At 40.2% G+C, this 16698-nt stretch overlaps 1 protein-coding gene across 1 annotated transcript in view; it reads right to left on the bottom strand.

Moving 5' to 3' along the window:
* The window catches only part of nphp4 (nephronophthisis 4), a 160759-nt gene that overhangs the window by 96038 nt on the left and 48023 nt on the right, over positions 1–16698 (bottom strand). Inside the window, exons 8-9 of the mRNA XM_072367193.1 lie at positions 11008–11192; positions 7949–8084 (exon numbers count right to left, since the gene is read on the bottom strand). Of these exons, the coding sequence (XP_072223294.1) occupies positions 7949–8084; positions 11008–11192 (321 nt within the window). The remainder of the gene's footprint in view (positions 1–7948; positions 8085–11007; positions 11193–16698) is intronic.

The raw sequence follows: 16698 nt of genomic DNA, 5'->3' as shown, positions 1-16698 counted from the left end.
AAGAACTATTTCAGTACATGACGCAGTTCACAACTGTCAACATCCTTTTTCAGCAACACAAGCTTGCTACGTTGCTACAGAGTCAATTCACATCTGACATTATCTCTGAGGTAAGAACAGTAGTTTGTGGGAGGATGAAACCAAGTATCTCCTCTCAACATGTTCCTAACTTCTCCCTCTGTTCATCTATCTGTTTTGTGTCCATCTTTCTGAAGCTGCGACCCACGAGCACTCGTCACTCAGTCTCTGTGTCAGTGATTAGGATGACTGCTGCTGTCACTCCACCCCCATGACAAATTGTTTCCTGGCAAAAGGACAAAGTTGTGCAGGCCAGTACCGCCTCTATGCCCAATTTTCCCTGGACAAGCCCACCCATTAGCAAAGAGCGAGTGCATGTCAGCCCAAGAAGGCAGGCAACAATAAGCCTCATCGTCCTGCATTAAGCTGCACACTACGGGACTGTATTACACGCCTGAAAAGATGAGCAGTGCCAAGTTAACAGTGGTTAGAGAGAGGGAGGCATCCATCAGCAAGCAGTGGTGGGAAAGGGATCTTTCAGATGAAGTTAAGGCAGAGCTAAATTGGTGCTGACAGAACACTATTAGCAGAACTGCCGTTTCCTCACGTCAGTTGTCAGTGACCCAAGTATTCGCACAGTAAGTAAATCATGTCCTGTAGAAAGGCGTCTACTTACACTTTTGACTGAATAACTAAATGCATAATGTACTAAGATGGATATGTTTCCTTTCTCAAAGTGATGAGGATGTGAAATTGCTGAGAATGCAGCAGTTAAGAAAGGTCATAATTTGTTAGTGCTATCTTAATCAATGCTCTTGTGACAGATTTGAAATGGGCTCATTTTGTAGTGTCATTAAATTGGCACACATTGTAAATCAGATTATTCTGAGGTCTGTGCAGCCAAAATCCAAAAACAACACCGCCAAACTGCCTCTTTTACCTACCATCTGACAATCTTTAGTGGCTTTTAACATGGAAGCGGTAACAGATATATGTCATATATGCGAATGTATTCAATTAAAACAACGGCTTTTGGCACTGGTCTTAATTTTTCTGTGATTGTTTGAAGACTCTGGTACACTGATGTGTAAGTAAGCTGTAAATGGGTAAAGCTTCAATAAAAGATGCTTTAAGACGTAATACAGCAAGAAAAAAGTATTTGCTGATGCAGTGATGATCTTATCAGTGCGCAGCCTTGCTCCTCCTAAGTGCCTCACATTTCTTGCTCAGGTTGGCAGTGTTCTCATATGCGAGTCTGGTAGAGCAGGTGAAGTAAACATGTTCTTTAGCTCCAAACTGCTCCCAGAGAGAGAGGGATAAGATCAGAGTGTATATGGGTTTGTTTTCTCTGAGGCAGACAGATCTGTGAGCTGTTTCAAAGGCTCCACATTAAGTTTTACTGTTGATTCTGGCTCAATTTGCTTTGGCCTGAGTTGCTGCTAGTCAAATGTAACACCCACTGGTTTCCTATGGTCATATATTCCCCCTTTAAAATCTTTTGCTCTTCTCCAGTCATTAAAATTTGCTGAACAAAGCACAACACTATAAGCATTAAGTAAGAAACACTGTTATTACTTTACTCTACAGTGGCAAAACTAAAAGTAGAGTCAAGGACGACATATTTCCCTTGCAGCACTCTCAAGTCTCTCATATGGATAGATCGGAAGTAAAAAATGTATACCCATGAATCAAACTATGATGCTACATCATATGTAATCATCGTAATGTTTTCAACCATAAATAAATTAATGAGCAATCACTGTAATAATATGGTAAGAGACAGAGGAAATTAAGAGTAAAGTGATCCTCATATTTTGGTGCATCGTAATTACAAGACTGAGTACAGCATCTAATTGAAACTCTCAAACAGAGTTTCACCCGGCATCTCTTCATCCTCCGCAGCTTCACCAGGTTTATTCCACAGAAGGCAGCAGAGTGAAGCGGAAAAAACATGCTGCAGTGGACGTCGAAGGAAAGAGTTCCCCTGTGTGGACTCAAGTCATAAGCCCTCAGAATGTATGCTGGGCAATACATTAGAGCCCTTGATGAGGAGAGGTAAGAGACAGAGACTGAGAGCAAATCACTGTGAGGAAACAGGAAGAAGAAGAAAGTGACCATGGCGTATCTAACTGCAAGAGAAGGTGATTATTTGAAGTTTTTAAGCCCCAGAACCTGAATCTGACAAATTCCTGGTTCCTCTCCTCTTCCCAGTCTCCTTTGTTTAAATTGTTATTTGCTTCCTTCTGATTGCTGCTGAGAGCACAAGGAGAGTAGTGCTCAGAGTATTTGAGAGTGAGACAAGACAAAAAGAGCAAAAACAAAAATCACAAATTCAATTTAAAAATACCAAAGAGGACAAATGATGACACTTTGTGATGTTCTTTCTATATAACCAAAGGCAATGAGAGCAATACAGTTTAATAAGAAAGAGGCCATCCTTATTCTTTGCCTTACAGTGAGAAGCAGACTGGCTTTCAACACAGCAAGGACTAAGCATGTAGGCAGTCTCAGAGCACCGGGTGATTGCCTCTGTATTGCAGTGGTAATGTTTTTCAGAGAGAAGGGATTTCAACAAACTAGTTGTATTCCCTTTTTTCACCCACCTTAGCCCCTTTAGAATACATCAAAGATATGAGTCTATTTAATCAGAGGAAAGAACAACAACAAGGCAGAATGCCTGTTCCTGCCATACAAGCACAGCCTTATAGCAGAGGACGTTGCCCAAAGTTACACTACACAGCACCATCTAGTGTTAACATTCACAGTGAAAGTCAAAGCAATATGAGAAATGACAGAGAACACGTTTATTAATCCATGTACAGGATTAAATGAGGGTATCAGTGTATCGATACACTCAGTAACTCGAGGATAAACCCATAAACACAATTAGATAAAGTACTTCAGGCTTTCATATCCACTGCCCCCTGAGAAGTACAACAAAGTATGATGTAAACTAAAGAATCCTGAGAAGTCCTTTGTTTGAGTCACACAATATATTCTATTGAATTACATGTGTTGTGATATAACTTTATTTCTATAATACATAGATTATATTAGCCTATAATTACGTAGTATTACACATATTATTCAATACATTGTTTTAATGTATTACATTTATCATAAAACATAACAAATATTTTGAAAAAAGAATATAAGAATTACTGTCCCTCCTTTCAACGCCTGCATTACTGCTTTTAATGCAGAAAATATTTCAGTACGTACAAAAGATATATTCATTTTTAAAAAACTCCCTTTTTAGTAGCTAACATGTTTAATTTTTGACTAAATGGCAGTAGAATGTACGAAAAAAAAGTCTTTTCAGGGATGTACCTACATGTCATCTCCACTAAATCAAGTCTGTGAGTCAGGAGGTGTTGTGGTAAAAAATAAAAAAATCCACTTGAAAGCAGCTTTGCTTTTTGCAGGTTTAAGAGCCACCAGAGTTTTGCAAGGGCTTGAAAAGACTTAGGAAAGTTTGTGATGGCAATACGACATGAACATTCATATTTGTTGTTCTCAAGTGGTGTCAAGCGGTGTGAAGTCTTGTTGACAGTGTACAGCTGTCTTCCCTGAAGGCACAACTTATCTCTGTACCGCTTCAGCACCTCAAAAGCATCACATCTCTGACAACCCAGACAGTGCTCGGACAGGTATATTGTCCCATCACGCTCTTCTCACTTGCCAAAGCCACAGAGTATGAAGTTATATCCATCAGCGGATCATATGAGAGCCTTTCGTGAGACGTTGATAGCTGCACTCCTTTCTTTCAGGAGACATCTCGTGTCAAATCCTAATCAGACAACGGCCACAACACAGCGACATCTGGATTAACACTAACATGTGTAAATATCAACACACAAAACGCACACAGACACCCCCACACCCCCATACGAGGACTGAAATTACACACTTCTTGATTAACATCTCTCACCATCAAGCATAGAAACACTCATGACAGAGAATGTGAATGTGGAGGAGTAGAGAGTGGGTGTAGATCTGTTTTAATATTTTTTGTCACCTTCTGTTACTATTCTGGAATCATGTAGAGGGCAAATAGATGGCTCTACAAGGCTTATTAGAATTGTTCAACTTGGCTGAACTTTTAAATTAAAGGCAAAAGTGTGGATGTTTTCTATGAAATTAATAGAAAAGTGTCTATAATTGTACCAAAACTAATACTTTGGACAAAGGCAGGTAGGTGCAATAGTGGTGAGATGCTGTTTAGGATTCTTTGAGCATTGGGCCATCAGAAATATTAGGAGTCATCCTCTGTTGACAAACACAGCAAATCAAATGGAAACTAGACCAAACACCGTCGAAGAGTTTTCCTAAGCCACTAAGCCCAAAGCAAGATAGTCGTATTCTTTCTTCTTTCTTCTTGTACTTGTTCATGTTGCAATGCTCTAAAAACCCAACACTCTTGATATCAATAGGCTTATAAGAACTATAAATCAAATGCTTTATTCTTTGAACCTTCACATACCACTTAAACTTTCCTTTCCCTCTACGACAACCACCTTCATATAGGAAGCCACTCTGACAACATGTCAAACTTGAGTTTTTAGACTTGGTATACACAATATAAAACTTTGATTTTCAGCACATATATTACATATTGAGGCCTTTTCCACAAAAACACAGTTTTTTTTTACAAACAATCCATCATCATACGGTCCATCATCTACATGCAAACACAGTTTTTGGTAACTGTACATTAATATTTTTAAAAGAATTCAGCCAGAGTGAAGATATTTGAAGATAATGGTTACAATAGTGTCATGCCGGCAGGGTATGCAGGGTTTTTGGTCTGCTATATCAGATGGTGTGCCATGATCTCTGTGGTCTGAATATGCAGCGATCTCCCACAAGACAGTGTCAATGTTAACCTTGCCAACTCAACATGTTTGCATAGAAATGTACAATTACTAACCTACATTATTGAGGACTGGAGTCACAATGAACTACAATGATCACTGCTACACAATACAAGACAGAATCAGCCACAAATGCACCTGATTGTGGACAAGAGCCGATCAGACTCTGGGACAACATTGAGAATTGAGTGGATGTTGCTACAGATTAACAAGAAACCTTTTACTGTTCTCTTTGTGTGAGCTCTTTGCTCACACATTAATGGAAGACAACTGTAATGGCATTACTTGTTCTGTTGGAAAAATGACACACCGAACTAGCAGGTGAGGGGAGATGACACATCACTTTGAAGACTTCTGGATTGTCAAAATAAGTGCTTTGGAAAATAATGATAATATATGCACCACTTGTACCCTGTGCGTCTGCTGTCAGCAGTCACTGTGAAACTTGTGATGTGCTGGTTGTTCATGTGGATGAAGAACTTTTGCAAACAGTACGGTGAAGACAAGAGGTTTTTTTTTCTTTTCTAATAAATCATACATTCCATTTATGTCCGTTCCGTAATCAAGTGCCAACGGTGGCTTGTGGTTTAAAGTGAAATCTTTTAACTGCTTGATGGACTGCCATAAAGTTTGGAACAGACATCACTGTCGTCCACGTGAACTGGACTGAACTCCTGATTCTTTGGCTTATCATCTAGCATGCTCCATCAATAGATCAAAGTGTGCAAGTCCAATACTCTATGAAGAAATACAGCAGATCCATCATTTATTTCACTTCCATCAGCCTCGACTGCTGAAAAAGTCTACAGCCATGTCAGAATGCAATTCCAGCTCAAACTCAAAACACATCTGAGCTTACTTACTTATTTACTCCTCGCTGAGGTTAAGATACGTATCAAGTGCCAGGATAACCGACTAAGTATTCTCCAGAAACAGTAGCTTTTACTATAACCAACAGCTATTATGTGTCAACAAGTCCATGAAATAACCCCTCATCCATGGAAAAAAAAATAAACAAACAATGAACAAATAAGTAAATAATAAAAAAAGATTAAATTTTTTTTTAAAAAACAGAGAAACTGTCCATTAGACATACTGCCTGTCAAGTGGTTGCTATGGTAAGAAAGTGGTGAATGAACACATTAATGCAGATGTACCATGATGTCCCACTCACATTGCGACTGGTTGTTTTTCTGCTGCTGTTAATTGGTGTTCTGTTGACCCCTGCTTGTATTAGGCGACAGCACAGTAAGAGCCCAACCTTGTCATGCATAAAGTGCTGAGGGCTCACCCACACACATAATTACCACCGACTTTCTATGGCTTTTTGTGCTGTGATCAGTTGTTAAGTGGTGAGGTTTGAATTAGGAAATTTCTTCCCAGGGGACATGTTGCCGAAGTGGGTCTGTAACAGATGCAAGTTACAGGTCTGTACAATTCATATGAAGAGAGGTAAGAAATGGACAAGACTTTACAATTCAACTGAATGATGCTATTTCGTGGCATTATAAAGATGTACACTTTCAAGCAGAGACCTTCTATTTCCATTATCATTAACAGTCAAAGCAGCACAATTACAAAAGGTGAGACAACACTCAGAATGTCAGAGTATTTACAACAACAAAGATTTGGCCATCGCTCTGTCAAATCAATCTAAGGGGTCAGTGAGATAGTGGGTGGCCACAGATATGAATTACAAGCTGTCCAATCTCAATGTTTTCAGAGAGCTGCAAAGTAAAAAGACATTTCATCTAAATATGAGTTGACTGAGAGATGTGTCTGAAACATAGAGGCATGCTTCAGATACACTCACATCTGGTCAGTGGGAAACGAAAGGAATCCACGGACTACACCTAAGTGTCTCTGAAACAAATCTCTGGTTCTGTATTGAACCTTAGATCTGTGAACAGGGATTTAAATGTTTATTCAGAGATCTTTTGTTTTGACGTTCTACCGAAAGCTGTCCGAGGAGCTGTGCAAATCTTGTGAGATCTTGCAGAACAACATGCTTATGTTCCTCTATGGAAAATAAGAAAAACCTTACTGAACACAAGTTTTTACATTCAAGAAAAAAATAACACACAAACACAGCTATCTGACAGGATATGTAATGTATGCTGCTGGAACTTTAGTCTTTAGAGCGAGTTAGAGAGACTGATTTGAGAAAAGAACGGAGAATAATGAGAGAATTAATTACATCACACTGTCTACAGTGCCAACGAAAAGGCACAATGCCAGAAACTTTAAATGGCTGCACCTCTCAAAAAAGCCTTGACAAATTATTCTAATGTAAGGTGCAATTTTCTTTTTACCAAGGAATAAAGTGTTGCTGCAGAGTCAGTAAAGTCACACATCACCCAGGCAACATTTGGATGCCTCGAGTTTGAAATTATTGGATATAGCCACACCATTACAGTCCTTACATGTGCCATAATGCCCTACTTCATTTGAAGTTGTTGTGAAGATAGGCAACACAAAGCTAAGACTGATGGGCCGAGTCTTTTAAGACAACAACACCCTGTGGAGTTTCTGAGCACTAGTTTGCCTGTGGAGCCATTTTGCTGTGGTAGAAGCTGACTTATTTAGTTCTTATATGCACACACTCAATTGAAGTATGCGTTACATAATCCTGACAATAGTTTCACACACTAACTGCAATAAATGGGCGACAACAACATCAAAATTTTGTATACTGCAGAGCATGTGCAAAAGCAGGGACAAAGACTAAATTAACTGAATTTGAAACGTTATACTTTCATTTACACAGCACACTTTTACAGCACTTTTAAACTCAGCTTTGCAACTTGTGATACTCAAAGAAGAAGTAAGATGAGGCTGAAGAACAAAGGTAAACAGAAGGCTGCATACAGGGGTCTTAAACAAATCCTTGCAATGATGTTTATGTTGAGTGCTCGAGCTTCATTGTGAATGGAAGAAGTTTATATAAAGAGGACTTTCTGGCAGGTCCTAATTCCAGCAAGAGGTTGATTCCAGGCCAGGATGTGGGTTTAGGATTAACTTGACGTATAATATGTGTGTTTGTGTGTGCCTCTTACCATAGTCTCTCGGCCTATTGGAGCAGAGAAGACGTACTCTAACTGAAAGACGATTGCCAAAGCTTGATGATTAGCCAGCCTCAGCTCCAGGCTGCTGCGGAGGCCCAGCATCTGAGAGAGGGATAAGGTTGCTGAGCTGCAGAGAGTAAAAAAGAGATGTGGATGTGTCATAAAGGTGTAAAAGATGTGAAGCCATCCCTGAAAAAATGACAATGCTTCTCTAAAATGCAAACGCTTCCGTGATTGTTTTTCATCTAGCTGTACTTCTTATTAGAGGGAAACTAAATTGGAAGATCCACACTTGCTTGCAAAATTCTCCCTGGCAAGCACTGGCCTCTTGTGTGCAGAATGGAACAGCACTTTTGGTATTCGTCATTCACAGTTTGCATACACCATAGGCGGGAGCATGCTGTGGAGCACTAGCGTGTCACGAGGTGGGGCCGAGTGCCTTTTCTTTCTCCACTTCATGGACTCTCTGGAGTCAGTTTTTTTCCTCTGTCTTTCCCTACCATCTGAAACCATCCAGCATAGCACAAGCAAGACAGACTGTCAGCTTTCACTGGCAGCACATCATAATTACTGCCTTCAGTGGTGTTATCATACCAAACCTTGTTTACAACAACCGCATTCTTCCTCAAAGAACACAGAAAAGTGAAAACCATTTGTTATGATAATGTTAATTACGGTTATTCTTTTAGTACAATAATCAGGAACAGATTGTTGGTTCACATGTTCGTGTGTTTGTTGTATATTTGTGTTCGTGCACACCTTAACATGCTAGTAAGAGACCCATATAATCATCCACATAATCATCACATCCTCTAGAGTCTGACATTAAGTAGCAAACAATACAACTTGATTTGGTTACCAGTCCCTGCATTTCTCCTTTTAAACTGATCCTTCACTCAAATATCTTGCACATTATTATTTCATAGAAAATCCACAAAATATCCCATCCAATTTCCCTGCCTTGCACAGCTTAAATAAGAGTGCTCACACTGACAGAAAGGTGTGGCAGAACGTCAGGAAACACATTCAGTTCACGCCGTGGTTTCTGCTTTCATTGTCCAGCGACAGCATGTGGGTGAACACCATTATACTTTCTACCAATTAGGTATTTTCTAGACAGTACTGTCAGCAAAAGCACATCTCCAAACACCTCTCACAGTGGTTATTATGAAAGCCTGACAAACTTAGAGCACGGAAAGATATCAAAATTGGGACTTTACTGTGTAAAAAGTGAAATATCTCTTTATAACCTTCAACCTCTCAACATGCTATTTGTTACAGCAGCCAGCATGATGTCCCCAATTCTCATATGCTGATGCAAAATAAAGCTTGCGTCACGACTTGCATCACAATTAAATGACTGCATGTGATATTTCTTATGGTGGCTCTGCAGCCAACTGGTGGGGAGAAATAAGTCAACAGAAACTGCAGAAACAAATGCTCAAAGTGACAGGCATGGCACACCTGCACAGTGTCAATGAAATAAGCATGAAGCATTTTTACAGCCCAAAGCAGTTCTGCTTAATGGCTCACTGACACACCCACGCAACTCGTTAATTTGGAACTGCTGGCTGTTGTTTATTTGAGCTGGTCAGAGGTTTGCTCAGTCATAACAGTGGTTGCAGTGGGTGTACAGCTGGTGTACCTTGAGCAAAGTGAGCTGTAAAACACAAAGACTCTGAAGGAAAGTGGCTTTCTTTTCTTCTCGAACAGATCAATCAACAAACCCAGGGAGTTGAATATATGTAGCTACTTGCAACATAAACACAAAAGTCGTTCTCCCTCTTGGAAATATAGTTAGATTTAGGATTACACTGTGATGGGTGGGGTAGGGGTGAGATTCTGTTTCTTGCTCCATGATCTAAGGCAGATGCTGATAACCTTCCATCAGCATATCTGTTTCGACAAAGTTAGCAAGCAGTCTCTTTGGTGTCTCGATAAAACTCAGGGGTAGCGGCAGAGCATTCATATCTCCTTGACTCTTAAGGCATATCAGTAAACATTGAAATGTACTACAGTGTTGTTTTATGAGGTGGAAGCCTGTATGGTACGGTGCACTGTGTAAATTATGAGGTTAGAGCTAGCTTGGGACATGGGAGGCCTTATCAGGAATCTGAAATTTGTTTTTTGAACAAGGTCAAAGCACAATTTACAGCGTCTCACACAAAAACATAAGCATACTTAATGTAAGTGGAAAATCTGCTACCTTTATTGGTAAATTAATAATGACATTGTGTAATTTAATTCAAATGGGTGGAGGAAAATGCAACATTTTCAATGTGAATGTAAATTTGAGTGTAAATGTTGAGCATTTCTTTTCATTTTGACATTGGCCGGACCTAAACAATTTACATTACAGTTGGGGGGGGGGGGGGGGGGGGGGGGGGGAGGGCTCAAACCCACCCCAGCTGCTGTCAGGTGAGAGGCAGAGCACATTATGGACGGGTTCTCAGTCTGTCACAGAGACGAACAACCATGCAAACACACACTCCTCCAGATCATTTAGAGTCACCAATGAACTTAACATGCATGTTTTTGGATGGTGGGATGAGGCCAGAGTACCAGAAGAGAACCAAGCATTGCACGGGGAGGACATGCAAACAGAAGGGGCCTTCCATGAGACTCAATCCAGTCGTGTTGTGGGGCGACAATGCCAACTACCATATCGTTGTGCAGCTGCAAACAACACTTGCATAATGAGATACCAACCCACCGTAGTAAATGAGAAAAGCACACAAAGTATACTGTGTGCTGCGGAGCTAGAGGAGTGGGAGGACACATGGACACCTGGAAGAATACGCTTTTTCAGGACACCTCCCAATATCTCACACAAATGAAGTTCAGGCCAACCAAGCTTTCTCAAAAATAAAGTTTTTGCTGATTTACTGGATAAACCAATTACTTGCCTACCAGCCTGGAGAGGCTGATGAAATTCCATATGATTAAGAAAATACTTTTGCACATCTGTGGAACAGAATTATGCTCCAACATACCCTGCAGTTTACAGCTCCACTGTAGGCATACACTGTACACATGTTCCCCCTGCTCACCTGTGCTTGACCAGCGTGCTCTTTTTGGAGGTGCTGTCTGCTCGTCCTCTGACCCCTAAAGCAAGGGGCTCTAGTACCACCACCTGGGGCTTGTCAAGGAAACACCAGCCATTGTGTACACCAACATGGAGTCTCCTCTCCTGGATGACAACTGTTCTTTGCGTCTCCTCAGATCCTGGCTGTTTCTGAGAAAGAGTGACAAACAGAGTGGAGTTACCACACAAGGATATGATGCAGTTCACATAACCAGTGTATGAAGCTGCGTTCACAACCACTTTGTCGTTAAAACAATGCTCTTGCATGCTTTAACATAATAATTCTCTCACACTCTATGTCAGGTTCATTCGTTGCCTTTTGTTTGCAGTGAAGGTACTTGATTAGTCTGTTTGAAACCCTGCAACAAACCATTCAACATATTTAGAATTAAATGAAACGCTACGTGTCAACTGTGACCTTCCTAACTGATACTCCTGTGGCTGAAGGGGGATCAATCCCTGCAGCCAGCTTCTAAAACATGAAACAAAAGCCCCTACAATGGCATAATTGTGCCCACCACTTTGGCATTATATGCTCAACAATACATACACAGGGTTTTTTTTCATGCTTTGTCACATTCTTGCAAAGCAAGAATCTCAAAATATGTCAGATTTTACCAATTGTAGAGTAGTAATGGTTTCTCCTCAATCTCAACTGAGGCAATTCCAAGAAATTGGTTACAGCTTGTGCCTTTTATGTCCTCATGTTACCCTCAGGTCATTCTGCTCCCTCTTGGACTGACAGTCAGTGGTCAAAAATCTCCTCTTGCACTTCTTGTCAAACTATTAAAGACAGATGTGGCATCCTTTTTAACTTAACACTTTTTCAGGTGCCTCTCTGTGTGCACAGCAAAAGCATATCTGTGGAAAAAAGTTTCAAACAGTTTAAATCTCGGCAATGACGCAGAAAATAATCATCGTTAAATGTCTTACAAACCGACACACAGAAGTTTCACAATTGAAATTTCACAATGGCATCAGTTCAGGTCTGGATCAACGTTGTTTTAACAAAACATGATGTTGTGAGGTCATTAGTTAGTGTATCCTTCACTGTCATGATATGGGCCTTAATACTCTTCATGTAGCTTCAGTACTACAGGAATTATGTTGTCCTGACAAATGACTACTCATTCCCCAACCAGCACTGTTCGGGGCTGGTATTGCGTTTTTGGGTTTGGACGATCGCGTACACCTCTGCTTCGTAAATCACAAAGATTTTTGATGTGATTTCTGTCTGGACTTCCAGCAGGCTGAGAGAGAAGGTCACTGATAGTTTGTTGCAAGTACGTACAAGATCAGTAATTACACAATCAGTGTATGGAAAGTACGGTGGAATCCCATGAACATGCAAATGGTCCCTCACTCATTTTGCAATGTTAGGTATGTTATAACAGTAGTAGCAGTAGAAATCTGTTCCATTGGAGGACTAGGTTGACCACTTATAATGATAAAATATATTATTCGGTCTTGAGATGAAAAAAAAAAAACCCTACATTTTGGTCAGCGTTAGCTGTACTTTGTGTAAGTGCTAATTAATAAATGCCAGCGTGTCAAACAAGCTAACGTGCTAAACAAGATGCCGTCTTGAGCATTCTGCTTCGAACAGGGTTCCTGGCATGCCTGTACTCTTCAAAAGAGCCTGATTTACAAATTATTTGAGACTGGCCCAAATCCTGATTTGGCTTAAACAAGTTAAAACTGTCTGGACTTCCTAAACAGGCAAGGTGTTAGATTACCATTTGAAAAGTACAGTAATCTTAGAGCCTGAATGTATATCTGACTTGCGCTTGAACAGACAAAATTTAGGTAGGTGATTTAGATCAAAAAAGGCTTGCAATGCAAAATTGATTCCCAGCAGCATTAATTATCACTGGGGAAAAAAAAAGTATTTCTTAAATTTTGCAGCTGGCCTGGCTGTGATTGCTGCTGCAAACTGGAGAGGCTTATGTTGAACAACCCTAGTGAGAGGAATGTGTCGTGGATGGGTGAAGGTTTGTACCATTTGTGTGAAATCATCTGTAGTGTCAGAAGAAGGCGCCATCAGAACCTACAGATCAGTAAGCCACATTATTTCCATTGACTGAAGGAACTCTAAACCACCCAGACGTCTCTAACGAGAATGAGTCACGCAATACCCACTGCACCAAAATATGTTTTTTTTCTTCCATTTTTAGGTTTGTGCTGTAATTGTTGCTTTTTTTTTTTTAAAAATTGTATTTCTTTTATTATTTTTGAATAATGTGGTTTTAAAAATCTGAGTGAACTTGATCAACTCTCCTGGGTGAAATTCCTTCTATGATGCAGAAATACACAAAAGAATTATCAAGATGAAGCTCCTAGTTGTAATGAACAAAAAGTATAATACCATCACTCTGTCATACTGCATACTTGTTGTCATGTTAACGACACAGTGTCGGGGCCAATTAACAAATATTTCAAAACGAGCCTGTGTGTCAACACATGCTGGTGGAACCGACTGCTACCCTGTGTATCCGCTGCCGCTTTTGCACAGCCGACTGACAGCTGTTGACTCACCGACTGTTAACTCTCTTACCCAAAAGTGCAAAGCCATACTGAGCTTGCCCCACGTCCCACTCCTTCCCATTTGTTTCATTTCAATCTTCTCCCTTTTCCCATCACGTCCCCAACACCCACTCTCCCTTTCTTTCCCTCTCTTTTCGTTGTCAGTCTTGCTTTCTGTCCCTCTCGCAGCTTAAAACCTTCTCCATATCCACCCACACCTCCTCAATCAAATTAGCATATCAATTCAGTGCTGGGTTTTTCTTTTAAAGCAGCAACAGCAGGAGCAGGAGCCGCAGCCCAGCCTGCCTAGATACCAAACAACCTACATGCATCAATGCTTGCTGCTGTTCTCCTCATGTTGCATCTCTGCACTGACTGACTCCATCCTTTATCTGTCTGCCTCTTTACTACCTTCCCTCCTTTTGTCATTGTCACTTACTCTCTCAGCTAGAAGAGATGGTCAATAAATGTTCATCAAGGTGTCATAATTAAATTTTTATGACGCAGGATGAAGATTCTTGACTAATGATCCCTTCCTTTCTCTCTTTCTCTTCCAAAAAGATCCCCAGTGCACTATTCTGTGCCATGTTGGCTGTATATTTATCCTATACTGGCAAGACGGGGAAAGAAAAAAATAGTGACTATCCAGTATGTATTGCCTATAAAGCTTTTGTGTAGTGTTTTCTGGAAGTTTACCTAATTTTCCTACAAGTTGATGCGGTGACTCATTAATGCAACCCTCTATGTGTGGCGCCTTTTGGATCATGTCAGTTCTCATTTGGCTTTAGGGAGGGTTACATAACTGTTCTCCAGCTGTAACGCATGGGCAAAGGCTCCAGTCAGTTACAATGTACCAGCACAAAGGGGCATACATCACACAGGACTCAACTGCAGGTGCCAGGCATGCACAGTAGCAAGCTAAAATGATTCCATTTAAATAAAAATAATTGCCTTCAAAATGCACACAAACATGGTTTTGATATTATACAAATTTCTTTACATATACAAATAATGTCAATGCTTTGCGTGACTGAATCTGGAATAGAAAAGTGTGTTTGAATGTATGATGCATCCTTTGGTCTATTTCATTAAGGAGATCATAGTCTCTTATGTGCTTCTACTTTTATTTAACATGTCAATCAGTGTCTACATCAACAATTAACCCTTGGAGTTATATGAAGAAGAGCTCCACATTTTAACAGTTTTACGTGGACGCAGACTCACAAAAAGCTGTGCAGGTGCATCAAGCTCATTTGTGCTTGAAATAGATTCGATCCGACTTGTCAGAGCTGCTCAGAAGATTTGTTATGTGGGTCTGGGGCCAAGTGACAAAACCACAAATTAGATCATCATCATGCTCCATTGTTGATGCAATTTATTTGAATAAAATTGTCCTCATGGAGCTTTAAGCAGGTTTCTCCAATTTACAGTGTTTTTCAATTTTAACCGTATATTCATACTTGATATCAAAGCATCTTCTTACTTGCACTAGATGCAAATTTCTGATTTTTTTTATCTAGATGCTCTGGGTTTGTATGCAAGCACATTCTTTTTTTCCTGAGATACAGATAAACTATCCCTCTGTCACAGAAAGCTGATGTTATCTTTTCTTGTGTCACATATTTCTATTCTTGCATCAAACAACTGGTGTAACTTAGCTTTGCATGGCTGTAAAACATTACAACGTCTTTAGTCTTGCCGAGAGCAAGTGGCAGCTATCAACACAATTGTGACAGGATATCTGTAAATAATTGCTTTCAGTGACATCCAGATCATAATTACAATCCTGTCTGTTCCTACACAGTCTGCCTGCTCTTACCATTTCCCTCCGCTGCATTCTGTGTTGGGGAGAATGACAGGGAAATGGCTTTGTCTTGTGTTGGATAGGTCTGCCATAAAGTGTTTCAAATGAAAATAAAAGAAAAACAGAGAAAGTTGTTGATAAGAGAGAATCAGTTAAAGTACTGACTCTCCCCCTCCCTTATTTCAAGCTTCTCTTTTAATTCATCTAACTGCTCTTTTCCCTCACTCTGTCGGGTTTACCTATGTTGCACACTATCCCCTTTCTACCCCCCTCTTGCCTCTGTCTGCTGCTGTCACAGATTTTTTCCTCCCTCCCCTGAAATATGAATATTTTAGAGCTAAGAAGCTTAAAGAGAACAATGAAATGGGCCCAAAGTTAAATTATACTCCATAGTCAGAGAAGAGGGTCTTTCTCTGAGTGACGAGCACGTTGGTGCTACCTGGGCGTGTCCGACTTCATGCTTTAAATCTTGATGGAGATATTTGGCGGTTTCTTGAATTGCTGAGCCAGACACAAACATAGGAGCCAGCCACAATGGCGCTTCAACCATCATTGGAAAAAAAAGGCTCCTCTGGGCTAGCATGCCTAAAGACAGTGAGTACCATTAAACTAAAAGAAAAGGAGAGACAAAAAACTCATTTGCATGCTTTGGGAGGCAGTTTGTTTTAGAGCTTCGTTAGAAGAGAAAACAAAAGCTGTGTGGTGAAAACACACAAAAGTTCTGCCCAAACCATTCGTTTCTTTTGGAAAGAAATATAAACAACAGAAAACGTATCACGGCCAGGATATTACGACTGCCTGTGGTGATTATTCTCAATGCTGCAAGCAAAAACAACCTTTTTATCAGTCCAACCTTGAAAGCTCAGAAGAAATATTTCTAAAACTGCAAAAGACTAATTTAACAGTTGTGTGCCGTCTGGTGTAAAATGATCAATTTACTTTGATGTCTGTGTTATTACTATGCTGAAGAGAAAACACTGTGTGGATACTGTGGAGTGCCGTGCACAGAGATTAGTGACAATCAGTTCAGTTCACAAGTATTCAACACAGTATTATCTTTATTCTAAGATTACTAATTCCTCCAAAAAGAAACAACAAAGGTTGTGTGAGTGATTCAAGTTGCCAGTCCAACTGCTGGGCAAGGCAGGTGGGAGACAGATGAATGAAGATGATATGTTACGAAGCAAAAAAAAAGATTTAGCTGGGGATTCACTGGAATGCAGTGGAGCTGCTGAAAAAGAAAGTCATTTAGAGGAAAGTCAGAAATGATAGCAGCTCAGAAAGAATTGGAAAGCAGGGGGCAGATGTCTGACTGTGCAACAGGGAAAA

The sequence above is a fragment of the Leuresthes tenuis genome, unplaced genomic scaffold, assembly GCF_036924035.1.
Source record: "Leuresthes tenuis unplaced genomic scaffold, fLeuTen1.0.hap1 SCAF_16, whole genome shotgun sequence".
Classification (NCBI taxonomy): Eukaryota; Metazoa; Chordata; class Actinopteri; order Atheriniformes; family Atherinopsidae; genus Leuresthes; species Leuresthes tenuis.
The sequence above is the reverse complement of the archived record's forward strand: the minus strand, read 5'-3'. Positions and strand labels throughout refer to the sequence as shown.